This window comes from Eriocheir sinensis, chromosome 56, assembly GCF_024679095.1.
Source record: "Eriocheir sinensis breed Jianghai 21 chromosome 56, ASM2467909v1, whole genome shotgun sequence".
Taxonomy (NCBI): Eukaryota; Metazoa; Arthropoda; class Malacostraca; order Decapoda; family Varunidae; genus Eriocheir; species Eriocheir sinensis.
The window spans coordinates 9,181,374-9,193,514 of record NC_066564.1 but is presented as its reverse complement, the minus strand read 5'-3'; the positions used below and the strand labels follow the sequence as shown (position 1 = coordinate 9,193,514).

Genomic DNA, 12,141 nt, shown 5'->3' with positions numbered 1-12,141 from the left:
CCTTCCCTAACTTGTAAGGTAACGGGACCAAACTTCCCTCCTTCACCCGCTCCTGCCTCCCCTCCTTCCTTTGGTCCTTCACTCCAAGCCTCTCTTCCCATTCTCTCACCACTTCATCTTCAATCTTTCTCCAAATACTGCGTTTCATTTGTTACTTAAGCCTTTTTTTATTTCGAGTAGTCATTTTCTTTATGTTTTAATTTTCTCCGTTGGTTTCCTCTTTGCTTTCTTCTTAACATTCTTTCATCCTTCTTGCGCCTCATGCTGCCTCCTTTTTTTTCTTCTGCCTCTGCTCGCTTTCTCTTTAATAAGTTTCGACATTCATAGTCACTCCCAACTCTTCGGCTATTTCCTATATTCATTTTCATTTTACTTGCGATATTACAAATCATCTTAGTCTCTCGTTTGGTTCCCTCTCCTCTTCGGACGCCTCATGAGCTATTATCTTTAACGGGAAACTGAAGAACACGGAGGAGGGGTTCTCGTCCCTCGTCTCCTCTATCACGTCCCGCCTCTCCACTCCTCCCGGGCTTAAAAAAAGAAAACACGGTCTAATATTTCTGATGAGCCAACGAAAGCGGCTCTTCCCACCTCCTCGCTGCGTTCCTCCTCCCTTTCATGTCGCTCAGTCCCTTGCCATTGTGTTATAGATTTTACAGATTCACGTTTAATTTTTGGTTTTCTTCACCCCCTCTATTTTCTTGCTGCGCTTCTATGTTTTATTTTTTATATATTTTATCCATCCTTTGCCTTTTCAGTGTTAGTTTTGATTTTTATGTATTATCTAACAGACTTTGCCAATATATTTCATAGGTTTTTAGAACGACATATATATTTCTTGCCCCTCCAGATTCCCCTCAGGTAGTATTAGCTTATGTGATACCGTGAAGCTAGCTAGTCCCCTTAAATCAAAAATACTCCCTCAAACGTGTGTGTGTGTGTGTGTGTGTGTGTGTGTGTGTGTGTGTGTGTGTGTGTGTGTGTGTGTGTGTGTGTGTGTGTGTGTTGGTGTGGGTGTGCTTCTTTTTCGTCACCTTCCTCTTTTCCTATTCCTCTGTTTCTTCTTCATTCTGCATTTTCTTATTTTTTTATCTTCTTATTCTTCCTCTTTTTCTTCGTTTTCCTCTTATTGTTCCTCTTTTTCTTCGTTTTCTTCTTATTCTTCTTCTTTTTCTTCGTTTTCTTCTTTTTCCTCTTCATTTTCTTCTTCTTTTTCCTCTTTTTCTTCGATTTCTTCTTTTTCCTCTCTTTCTTCATTTTCTTCTTCTTTTTCCTCTTTTTCTTCGTTTTCTTCTTATTCTTCCTCTTTTTCTTCTTTTTCTTCTTTTTCTTCGTTTTCTTCTTATTCTTCCTTTTTTTCTTCGTTTACTTCTTATTCTTCCTCTTTTTCTTCGTTTTCTTCTTTTTCCTCTTTCTTTATTTTCTTCTTTTTCCTCTTTTTCTTCGTTTTCTTCTTATTCTTCCTTTTTTTCTTCGTTTACTTCTTATTCTTCCTCTCTTTCTTCATTTTCTTCTTTTTTCCTCTTTTTCTTCGTTTTCCTCTTATTCTTCTTCTTTTTCTTCGTTTTCTTCTTATGCTTCCTCTTTTTCTTCGTTTTCTTCTTACTCTTCCTCTTTTTCTTCGTTTTCTTCTTATTCTTCCTCTTTTTCTTCGTTTTCTTCTTATTCTTCCTTTTTTCTTCGTTTTCTTCTTATTCTTCCTTTTTTCTTCGTTTTCTTCTTATTCTTCCTTTTTTCTTCGTTTCTTCTTATTCTTCCTCTTTTTCTTCGTTTTCTTCTTATTCTTCCTCTTTTTCTTCGTTTTCTTCTTATTCTTCCTCTTTTTCTTCGTTTTCTTCTTATTCTTCCTCTTTTTCTTCGTTTTCTTCTTATTCATCCTTTTTCTTCGTTTTCTTCTTATTCTTCCTGTTTTCTTCGTTTTCTACTTATTCTTCCTCTTTTTCTTCGTTTTCTTCTTATTCTTCCTCTTTTTCTTCGTTTCTTCTTATTCTTCTTTTTTTCTTCGTTTTCATCTTATTCTTCCTCTTTTTCTTCGTTTTCTTCTTATTCTTCTTTTTTTCTTCGTTTTCTACTTAGTCTTCCTCTTTTTCTTCGTTTTCTTCTTATTCTTCCTCTTTTTCTTCGTTTTCTTCTTCTTCCTCTTTTTTTTCGTTTTCTTCTTATTCTTCCTCTTTCTTCGTTTTTCTCTTATTCTTCCTCTTTTTCTTCGTCTTCCTCTTCTTCTTCCTCTTTTTCTTCGTGCTCTTCTTATTCTTCCTCTTTTTCCTCGTTTTCTTCTTCTTTTTCATCTCTTTCTTCGTTTTCTTCTTATTCTTCCTCTTTTTCTTCGTTTTCTTCTTATTCTTCCTCTTTTTCTTCGTTTTCTTCTTCTTCTTCTTCTTCGCCATAGTTACGCTCGCCGCAAGGAGATGCAAATTTCTTTAAGCTCTCTTCGCTTCCTCGCCAACTTTCTCGTGCTTGCCTGTTGCTCTTGACCTCCGGAAAAGAGAAAGAGAGAGGTCACGATCCGTACCGGGACGCAGTTTGGACCTAGTTTCTTACCTCTATTTGTTTGATTCTTTGAAGTGAGACATATGGAGGGCATTGCTGTGTAAGATATTTTGTGTGTTTCGTATTTGCATTTGTGACACATCTGTAGAGTCGCTATTTGTCTCGTTTCGTGTTTCTTTGCATGTGTGTGTAGGGGGAGGTGGTGCTTGTATATGTGTGTGTGTGTGTGTGTGTGTGTGTGTGTGTGTGTCTCTCTCTCTCTCTCTCTCTCTCTCTCTCTCTCTCTCTCTCTCTCTCTCTCTCTCTCTCTCTCTCTCTCTCTCTCTCTCTCTCTCTCTCTCTCTCTCTCTCTCTCTCTCTCTCTCTCTCTCTCTCTCTCTCTCTCTCTCTCTCTCTCTCTCTCTCTCTCTCTCTCTCTCTCTCTCTCTCTCTCTCTCTCTCTCTCTCTCTCTCTCTCTCTCTCTCTCTCTCTCTCTCTCTCTCTCTCTCTCTCTCTCTCTCTCTCTCTCTCTCTCTCTCTCTCTCTCTCTCTCTCTCTCTCTCTCTCTCTCTCTCTCTCTCTCTCTCTCTCTCTCTCTCTCTCTCTCTCTCTCTCTCTCTCTCTCTCTCTCTCTCTCTCTCTCTCTCTCTCTCTCTCTCTCTCTCTCTCTCTCAATCTCGCCTCTTGTGTGTCGGGTTGATTCTGTCAATATCGAACTCATTTCTTACACAAATTTTACTATCAACCTTTTTCTTTCTTGCACAGGATTTCTTTTTCTCCACCGGCGTAGTTTTATCCCTGGCCGGGGTCTCTCCCCTGAAATTTCATTCTGTTTTACTTAAAAATCCATGTCAACGCATCACGAACCAGGCCGCCCCCGCGTTCACCTGGGAGGTAGAATATTGTCTGCGCACCTTGAGGGACTGGGAGCAGGAGAGAGAGAGAGAGAGAGAGAGAGCACAGGGAACGGCGGGACAGACTGAGTGGGTGGGTGGTCGGATCGGACTGCACAGAGAAAGAGAGAGCGAGATGGAATTAAAGAGCACGGAGGGGAGGAGAAGAGGCGAAGAGGAGAAGGAGAGCCTGTGAAAGAAAAGGCGGGTTGGAGGTGGGAAAGGGAAAAGGAAGAGGTGTCCCTATGAAAGGAATGGAAAGGAAAAGACTTTGAAAATCGGAAGTTCACTGTTTCTCTAAAAGGATGGGGAACACAGAGAAAGCGAGAGAGAGAGTGAGAGGGTGAGAGAGTGGGAGAGAGAGAGAGAGGGGGAAAGTGAGAGTATACAGTAAGAAAATGTTCGACTCAATCCCTCGCCTGGTTTCCCTCCTCCCCCCCGTCCACCAGGTAAACTAATTGCATCAAAACAACTCGTGTAGGCTACGCTTTCTCAGATCACCTTTGTTAGTCCCGCGGGAAGGTGTGTTGGGCGGCCAGTCATTATTTACACACACAGAAGACTCTCATGTGTGTTAGATATTCGTCATTGTGGTCATGTTAGTATACTCATGTGAAAAAGTGGGATATTCTGTGTATACTTAGATATAGATAGATAGATAATTAGATATATAGATAGATAGAGAGAGAGTAGATGGACAGACTGACAGTTAGACAGACAGAGACACAGAGGTAGACAGCCACAGACGGGAAGACGGACGTAGACAGATAGCGAGACAGACTGGCAGAGTTGGGCGGTTTGTCAGAAAGTAAAGTCAGCAGGGAGGGCTCAGGCGGCAGGGGAAGCGGCAGGCAGGGGCTGTATGACCTATCTGGATGTGACATTTACGTTGACGAGTTGTAGAAGAGACGAATTTCGGAAGTTGAGAACACATATGTCTTGTGGTGACGGGTGGTCTTTCAACAGAGGCACCAGGAATATTTTATACTTGGTCCGCAACTTTCTAACACAAAATGGGTTAAAAATTTCTCCTACCTGTCTGTGTGTTCGAAGAGCCTTTACTTCATAATTCATAATGTGTGCAATGGGGAAAAGGCCAAGAGAAAAATAAAGTAAACCAATAAATGAGAAATAAGCTGTTGTTCATAATGTGTGCAGTGGGGAAAAGGCCAAGAGAAAAATAAAGTAAACCAATAAATGAGAAATAAGCTGTTGTTCATAATGTGTGCAATGGGGAAAAGGCCAAGAGAAAAATAAAGTAAACCAATAAATGAGAAATAAGCTGTTGTTCATCGTAAGGTGGACATGGAATACAGTTTACGTTTGGGTGAAAGATTTAGTGGCATTTCATTATACTCGGATATGATGTGTTTGGAAAGAAAATCAACCCGGTAGCAGCGACGGGCCAAATTTGTGGCTTTACCGTGTACCAGCGACGGGCCACATTTTTGCCATGATATAAACCCCCCAAAATAAATTATGCATAAACTGATCACAAATGCGTTGATATAGATTATGTAATGGTTTGTGTGAGTGATGATTTTTTCTCATTTTTCTCGCTTAGAGGGGCCTCTAAGAAACATAATCCCTGCTGCTACCGGGTTAATAAGCCTTGCCTGCTAGAGGTGAAATGGACGGCCAAAGACTATGTGAACAGCAGTCATATATTCTTGTAAACATCTGACAGCCAGTTGTGCAGCCATATTGTCATTTCCTGTGCCTCTGACCTGATTACAAACCCAATCAGTTAGATTAAGTGAAAGATCAATAGATAACCCTCTTCAATATAACATCTTTGTGTCAGTATTTATGGATTTCCACTGTGATTTACATTTTAGTCATGTCGCCTTGTGTAATGATCATTAAGAGTTTAGAGAATTAGAGACTTTTCGTCAGTCTTCTCCCCCATCAGTGAGTCACCTTGTGTTTCTTCCGCTCAGGTGACGGTGGTGGAGCCGCCCTCGAGTATCCGCGTGGCCCTGCACACTGGCAAGACCGTCACCTCCAACACCGTCACGGCCGACGAGGGGAGTCCACTGAGGCTGTCCTGCATCGTGACTGGAGGTAAGTACGAGGGGAAGGCAAGAACAGGGACTATTTGGAGAGACCACGGACACTGATCTAAAGAGAAGGACGAGGTGCACGGGAAGCTGGGGCAAGGATTGAAACTGAAGCCAAGGTGGGAACGGGTGAACAAAAGACTGGAGACAAACAGGCTACATGAAACAAATGACGACGATGGAACAAGAACACTAAGAGACTGAAGGTGAGTTTGGAAAGGATCAAAGAGTAAGGTGGAGAAAGTATGGCGAGCTTGACAATATGAAATTAGAACAAAATCGGGACTCAAGAGAGGGATTAGGTAACAGGAACAAGGCTTCGGAAGGGATTGAAGGTAAGGAATCAGATTAAGATATAGAAATAACCCTGAAAAGGAAGTCTGGCGGGAATAGGAAGTGAAAACAAAAGAGAAAGACTGAGGAGGGATGATAATAGTTAGCTTGGTGGAGGGCACGGATTGACGAAAGTTTTGAGAGAGAAGGAAAACCATTTTTTACATAAATGAATCACCAATCATTAAGAGACAAACCCCCGGAAGGAAAGAACGCGCGTTTATCAAGACAACTAGCGAAGGGTGGAAGGGTACGAGCACGGATGATGGTGCTTGGACAAAGGCAAAGAGGAATACTTAACAGAAGCTTAAGTTCTTACGGAGGGGAGGAGAGGGAGAGGTGGCATCATCAAAGAAGGATAAAGCGTCAGACGGTTTGAAGAACGAAGGAAAAAAAAAACGTTGAGGAGGTCAGGGAGAACAGGAGACAGGCAAGGAGGAAAGATGGGAAAACGAGTGAGGGGTCGAGAAAGAGAGGGCAAGAGGGAAATAGGAAGGAAGAGTGTATTGGGGAGGGTAAAGGGACGGAAGGATGAGAGGGACGAGAAAAGAAGGAAGATAAGACCAGGGAGAGTAAGAAAGGATAAAATGGAGAGAGTATGGGGACGGAAGGATGAAGGGAGGATGACAAGGACGAGAAAAGGAAGGAAGATAAGACCAGGGAGAGTAAGAAAGGATAAAAGGGAAAGAGTATGGGGACGGAAGGAAGGAAGATAAGACCAGGGAGAGTAAGAAAGGATAAAATGGAGAGTATGGGGACGGGAGAAAGAAGGGAGGCTGCGAGGGACGAGGAAAGAAAGAGAGGATTGAGGATTGAGAGTAAGGGAACGGAAGGATGAAGGGAGGATGACAAGGACGAGAAAAGAAGGAAGATAAGACCAGGGAGAGTAAGAAAGGATAAAAGGGAGAGAGTATGGGGACGGAAGGATGAAGGGAGGCTGCGAGGGACGAGGAAAGAAAGAGTGGATTGAGGATTGAGAGTAAGCGACCTGAAGGATGAAGGAGGATGACAAGGACGAGAAAAGAAGGAAGATAAGACCAGGAGGTAGAAAGATAAATGGAGTATGGGGACGGGAGATTGAAGGGAGGGCTGCGGGGACGAGGGGAAAAGGAGAGAGAAGATTGAGAGTAAGGGAATGGAAGGATGAAGGGAGGATGACAAGGACGAGAAAAGAAGGAAGATAAGACCAGGGAGAGTAAGAAAGGATAAAAGGGAGAGAGTATGGGGACGGAAGGATGAAGGGAGGCTGCGAGGGACGAGGAAAGAAAGAGTGGATTGAGGATTGAGAGTAAGGGAACGGAAGGATGAAGGGAGGATGACAAGGACGAGAAAAGAAGGAAGATAAGACCAGGGAGAGTAAGAAAGGATAAAATGGAGAGTATGGGGACGGGAGAAAGAAGGGAGGCTGCGAGGGACGAGGAAAGAAAGAGAGGATTGAGGATTGAGAGTAAGGGAACGGAAGGATGAAGGGAGGATGACAGGGACGAGCTAAGCATATAATTATTCCGTCAGTGTAGCAGGGGAGCAGAGGACAGGACCGTGTGTCTGTTTAAATGTAAATGCCTGGCAGTATTTTAAAGTCCATAGGTTACTTTCTGTCTCCTTCCCCTTGTACTTGTCGCTTCGGCTGTTGCCTTAATGGTGAGTTATAAGCCTAATAAGCTACAAAAATTCCCGGCAGTGACGAGGGAAGAGCGGTCCCCAAACTTTTATTTTTCCTCTCGGCTGAAGATCTCACGGTGAAAGTTTAGTTATAACATCTTCAGCGTTAAAAGTGACAGATGAAAGAGGGGAGGAGGAGGAGGAGGAGGAGGAGGACCGACCGTCAGCAGCACGTCCAGGAAGAATTGTATATTCGAAAGTGTGAAAAAAATAGAAGAAAAATAGCCAAACTTCTGACAATGAAAAACACGTACTACAAACCTTTATTATGAAAAAAAAAATAGTACAAAAATATCAGCTTTTTAAATTATATAAAAAAGAATGGCAGTGAAAAATAGCCAAACTTCTGACAACGATAAACAAGTAGTACAAAGCTTACTGTAAAAAAAAAATATATATATATAATTACAAAAATATCAGGTTTTTAAATTATATCAAAGTAGAGCAATAAAAGCAACTGAGAGACATTAATTATCCACAACGTGACTATCATTCATCTTTTGAGGACACGTGAAGGGCAAAGCAGGGAAGGGAAATCGAGGAAAGTAAGAAAAATTAAGGAAGGGAAGGGAAGGAATGACGGAGGAAAGGAAGGGGAGGAATGACCGAAAGGAAGGGGAGGAATGGCAGAGGAAAGGAAGGAAGGAGAAAAATAGGAGAGATAAAGGGGAGGAACAGGAGAAAGGGAGGGGAGGAATGGCAAAGGAAAGGAAGGAAGGGGAGGAATTGCAGAGGAAAGGAAGGAAGGGGAGGAGTAGCAGAGGAAAGGAAGGAAGGGGAGGAGTAGCAGAGGAAAGGAAGGAAGGGGAGGAGTAGCAGAGGAAAGGAAGGAAGGGGAGGAGTAGCAGAGGAAAGGAAGGAAGGGGAAAAATAGGAGAGATAAACATGGAAACATGGAAATGCAGGCAACAGAAAGCCTATTGGCTCATTACGAGGTCGCCCGCTTGGGTGATTTAATCTCCTCGACCGCCACTTGGGGCTTGGTGAGCAGATGAAAGCACCTCGATATTGAGGAGCAGATGGAAGCCCCTCGTTATTCAGTTTACTCCCGACGCAGCGAAATGACGGTCGATTCTATATTTGAAGGAGTTGATGGTATTCGCATTTACTACTTCTGAGGGAAGATTGTTCCAGTGGCGGATGACTCGGTTTGAAAAGAAACTCCTTCCAATGTCTGTGTTACATCGACTCGACTGAATGGGTAAACCGTTATTTCTAGTTCTTGAGTTGGTTTGCAGTTCAAAGAATTTGGAGTAATCGACGTTATTGAACTTTTTTAGATACTTGAAGACTTGAATCATATCCCCTCGTAGGCGTCTTTTCTCCAATGTAAAGAGATTGAGTCGCTTGAGTCGTTCCTCGTACGGTTGAGCCCTGAAGGTTGGAATCATCTTTGTGGCGCGTCGTTGAATCCTTTCCAGTAAAGCAATGTCCTTTCTGTAATTGGGAGACCAGAACTGCACTGCATACTCGAGGTGCGGTCTTACCATGGAATTATACAAGGATAGCATCACGTCTGGTGTTTTACACTCGAAGTTCCTCGCTATGAACCCGAGCATAATGTTGGCCTTGGTGTATGCTTTTTTACAGTGATTCGCGTGTTTCAGGTCACTGCTGATAGTGACTCCAAGATCCTTTTCCTCCTGCATCGCTTGCAGAGGTCTCCCATTCATGATGTATGGGTGGTTACTATTTTGGGACCCAATGTGCATGACTTTGCATTTGTCAACATTAAAAGACATTTGCCATTTTTCCGACCATTCGATAATGTGATTGAGGTATTTCTGAATGATTTCGCAGTCGGTCTTTGTGAGGGCATTTCCACCCACCTTGGTGTCATCTGCAAATTTCGATATTGTGGATTTCAGTCCTGATTCTAGGTCATTGATATATATGATAAAGAGGATGGGTCCCAGCACTGACCCTTGAGGCACTCCACTAGTGACTGGTAGCCAATCGGAAGGCTGTCCGTTGAGTAGTACTCAGGAGAAAGGAAGGGGAGGAATGGCAGAGGAAAGGAAGGGGAGGAATTGCAGAGGAAAGGAAGGAAGGGGAGGAATAGGAGAGGTAAGGGGAGGAACAGGAGAAAGGGAGGGGAGGAATAGGAGAGATAAAGGGGAGGAATAGGAGAAAGGAAGGAGAGGAATGACAGGAAAGGAAGGGGAGGAATGGCAGAGGAAAGGAAGGGGAGGAATGGGAGAGATAAAGGGGAGGAACAGGAGAAAGGAGGGAAAGGAATGGAGAGGACAGGAAAGGAATGGCAGAGGACAGGGTGGGGAGGATAAAGGAGTTAGAAGCACACAGGAGGGCGAACAAAGAGGAAAAATAAATTCAATAAAAATATCGTTATAAAATATTAGATTAACAAGTGTGAGAGAGAGAGAGAGAGAGAGAGAGAGAGAGAGATCTAAAAAAGGAGGTTTAAACGTAATAGGACAACATTAAAGAACTGTCATAAACAATAAAGAGATGGAGATAAATATATAAAGAAAAATATATAATAAATTGCATGGAAATCTCGGTTGAATGTTTTAAGGTATGTGTTAACTACTGTATTAACCAAAACAATATCTCCTTATGTATCTCTATGTATTATTCTCTCTCTCTCTCTCTCTCTCTCTCTCTCTTTGAATTTGGGTTTTCGTAAAGGTAATTTCCCGTTTTCATTACGCCTCAAAGTATGTGTCCGCCGGTGTGTTATTTTTTTCAAGATTACTTTTATTTCGGGCAGCTCTTCATCAAAATTTTCTCTCCGCCGTATTTATGAGCCTTGCTAATTTTATGCGCAACTCTCGTTTGGTGCATTTCATATATTCCGTTTTATTCAAGTCCCCCCCAAAAAGTCTGAAATCTTAATGACCTGCAGAATTGTAGTTTCATTGTTTGTTTGTTTTTTGTTTTCAGTATTCATTTTGACCCGAGCGACCTTGCCTGGTTGGAGGAAAAGATGACCAAACATTAGCTCAGATCCCGCACCTTTTTGTACAAGCGGGTGCGTGGGAAGAGCAATACACATACTAACTTATTTTTCCAGTGTTAACGAAGCCTTCCAATAGACCTTGCCTGCTAAGAGATGGAGCTTATCATCACATTGACTTTGAATCTTCACACCTTTTAAAGTAGGTCTGGTGGCCATTACCGAAATAGACAACATGATAAAAACTACGAAATTTCACGGATAACGATGAAGAAAAAAACTGTAAAGGAAGATGAAAAAGAGGTCAACGAGGTATACGAAAATAGATCAAGGAAAACTGCCCCCTTCTACCCTCCTCTTCCTCCTCCTCTTCTTGGTTCCTCCTCCTCGTCCTCTACCTCATACTTCCTGAAAAAAAAAATGTAATCAAGGCAAAGCAGCGAGCATGACAAAAAGACTCAACAAAAGAGGTAAGTTCCAACAACGAACGCCGAGATGAAAACAAACAAAGCGAACAAACAAACGCGAAGATAAGCACCAACAGAAAGCAACGAAACACCACACGAAGAAGAGCTGAATCCTCCTCTTCCTCCTCCTCTTCCTCCTCCTTTTCCTTATATTCAAATCTTCTCTCTGAGTCCTCCTCCTCCTTTTCCTTTACGCCCTCCTCCTCTTCTTTCTCCTTTTCCTCCTCCTTTTCCTTATATTCAGATCTTCTCTCTAAGTCCTCCTCCTCCTTTTCCTTTACGCCCTCCTCCTTTTCATTCTCTCTTTCCTCCTCCTTTTCCTTATATTCAAATCTTCTCTCTAAGCACTCCTCCTCCTCCTCCTCTCCTCCTCCTCCTCTTCTTTCTCCTTTTCCTCCTCGTTTTCCTTATATTCAAATCTTCTCTGTTAAGTACTCCTCCTCCTCCTCCTCTCCTCCTCCTCCTCCTCTTCCTCCTCTTCTTCCTCCTCCTTTTCCTTATATTCAAATCTTCTTCTCTCTAAGCGGGCAACCTCGTAATGAGCCAACAGGCTTTCTGTTGCCTGCATTTCCATGTTTCCATGTTTCCATGTTTCTCCTTTACGCCCTCCTCCTCTGCCTAACTTTTTCTCCTCCTCCTCTCCTCCTCCTCCTCTTCTTCCTCCTTTTCCTCCTCCTTTTCCTTATATTCAAATCTTCTTCTCTCAAAGTACTCCTCCTCCTCCTCTTTTACGCCCTCCTTCTCCTTTGCCTAACCTTTACTCCTCTTCCTCCCCTCCTCCTCTTCATCCTCATCCTCATCCTTATCCTCCTCCTCCAATCTCCCTCCCATTCCTCTTCCCTCTGTGTCCCTACTCCCCCCCTCCCCCTCCCCCCACACACACTTTCATAGGGAAGGGTTAGAAGTGCACATATATCTACCTGTTTTTGATTAACCACATGTAGTTTAGGAAAGGTGTGTGTCACGAAATACCTGCTTGTCAGTTTTCTCGATTGTCCATAAGAAGACTAGGAAGGAAGGCCTATATTCAGCTTTTTCTGGCTGTTTTCGTGTTTCTGTTTATTTTCTTGAGTATATTTTTTTCCTCGTGTTGTTTAATTCTTTTTTATTCGCTTTTTTTCTCGTTTTCCATCGCTGTTTCGTGTTTTCGTGCTCGTGTTTGCTATTCTATGTTTTTTTTCTTTTATTTTTCTCTTCGCCGTATTTCCTCTTCCTAGTGTTAGTATTTTTCACGTTATGTTTGTCCTTGCATATATGTTTTTTCGCTTTATTTTTCCTCTCTTTTTTTCCCTTCCATTGCCAAACTGTTATTCTAATCTTCCTAACTTATTTCCTGACT

General features: G+C 42.6%; 1 protein-coding gene across 2 annotated transcripts in view; it reads left to right on the top strand.

Annotated features, from left to right (window-relative positions):
* The window catches only part of LOC126984263 (MAM domain-containing glycosylphosphatidylinositol anchor protein 1-like), a 76,619-nt gene that overhangs the window by 27,045 nt on the left and 37,433 nt on the right, over positions 1-12,141 (top strand). For both annotated transcript variants that reach the window (XM_050837883.1, XM_050837882.1), the window contains exon 3: positions 5,304-5,427. In XM_050837883.1, coding sequence (XP_050693840.1) covers positions 5,304-5,427 — 124 coding nt within the window. The remainder of the gene's footprint in view (positions 1-5,303; positions 5,428-12,141) is intronic.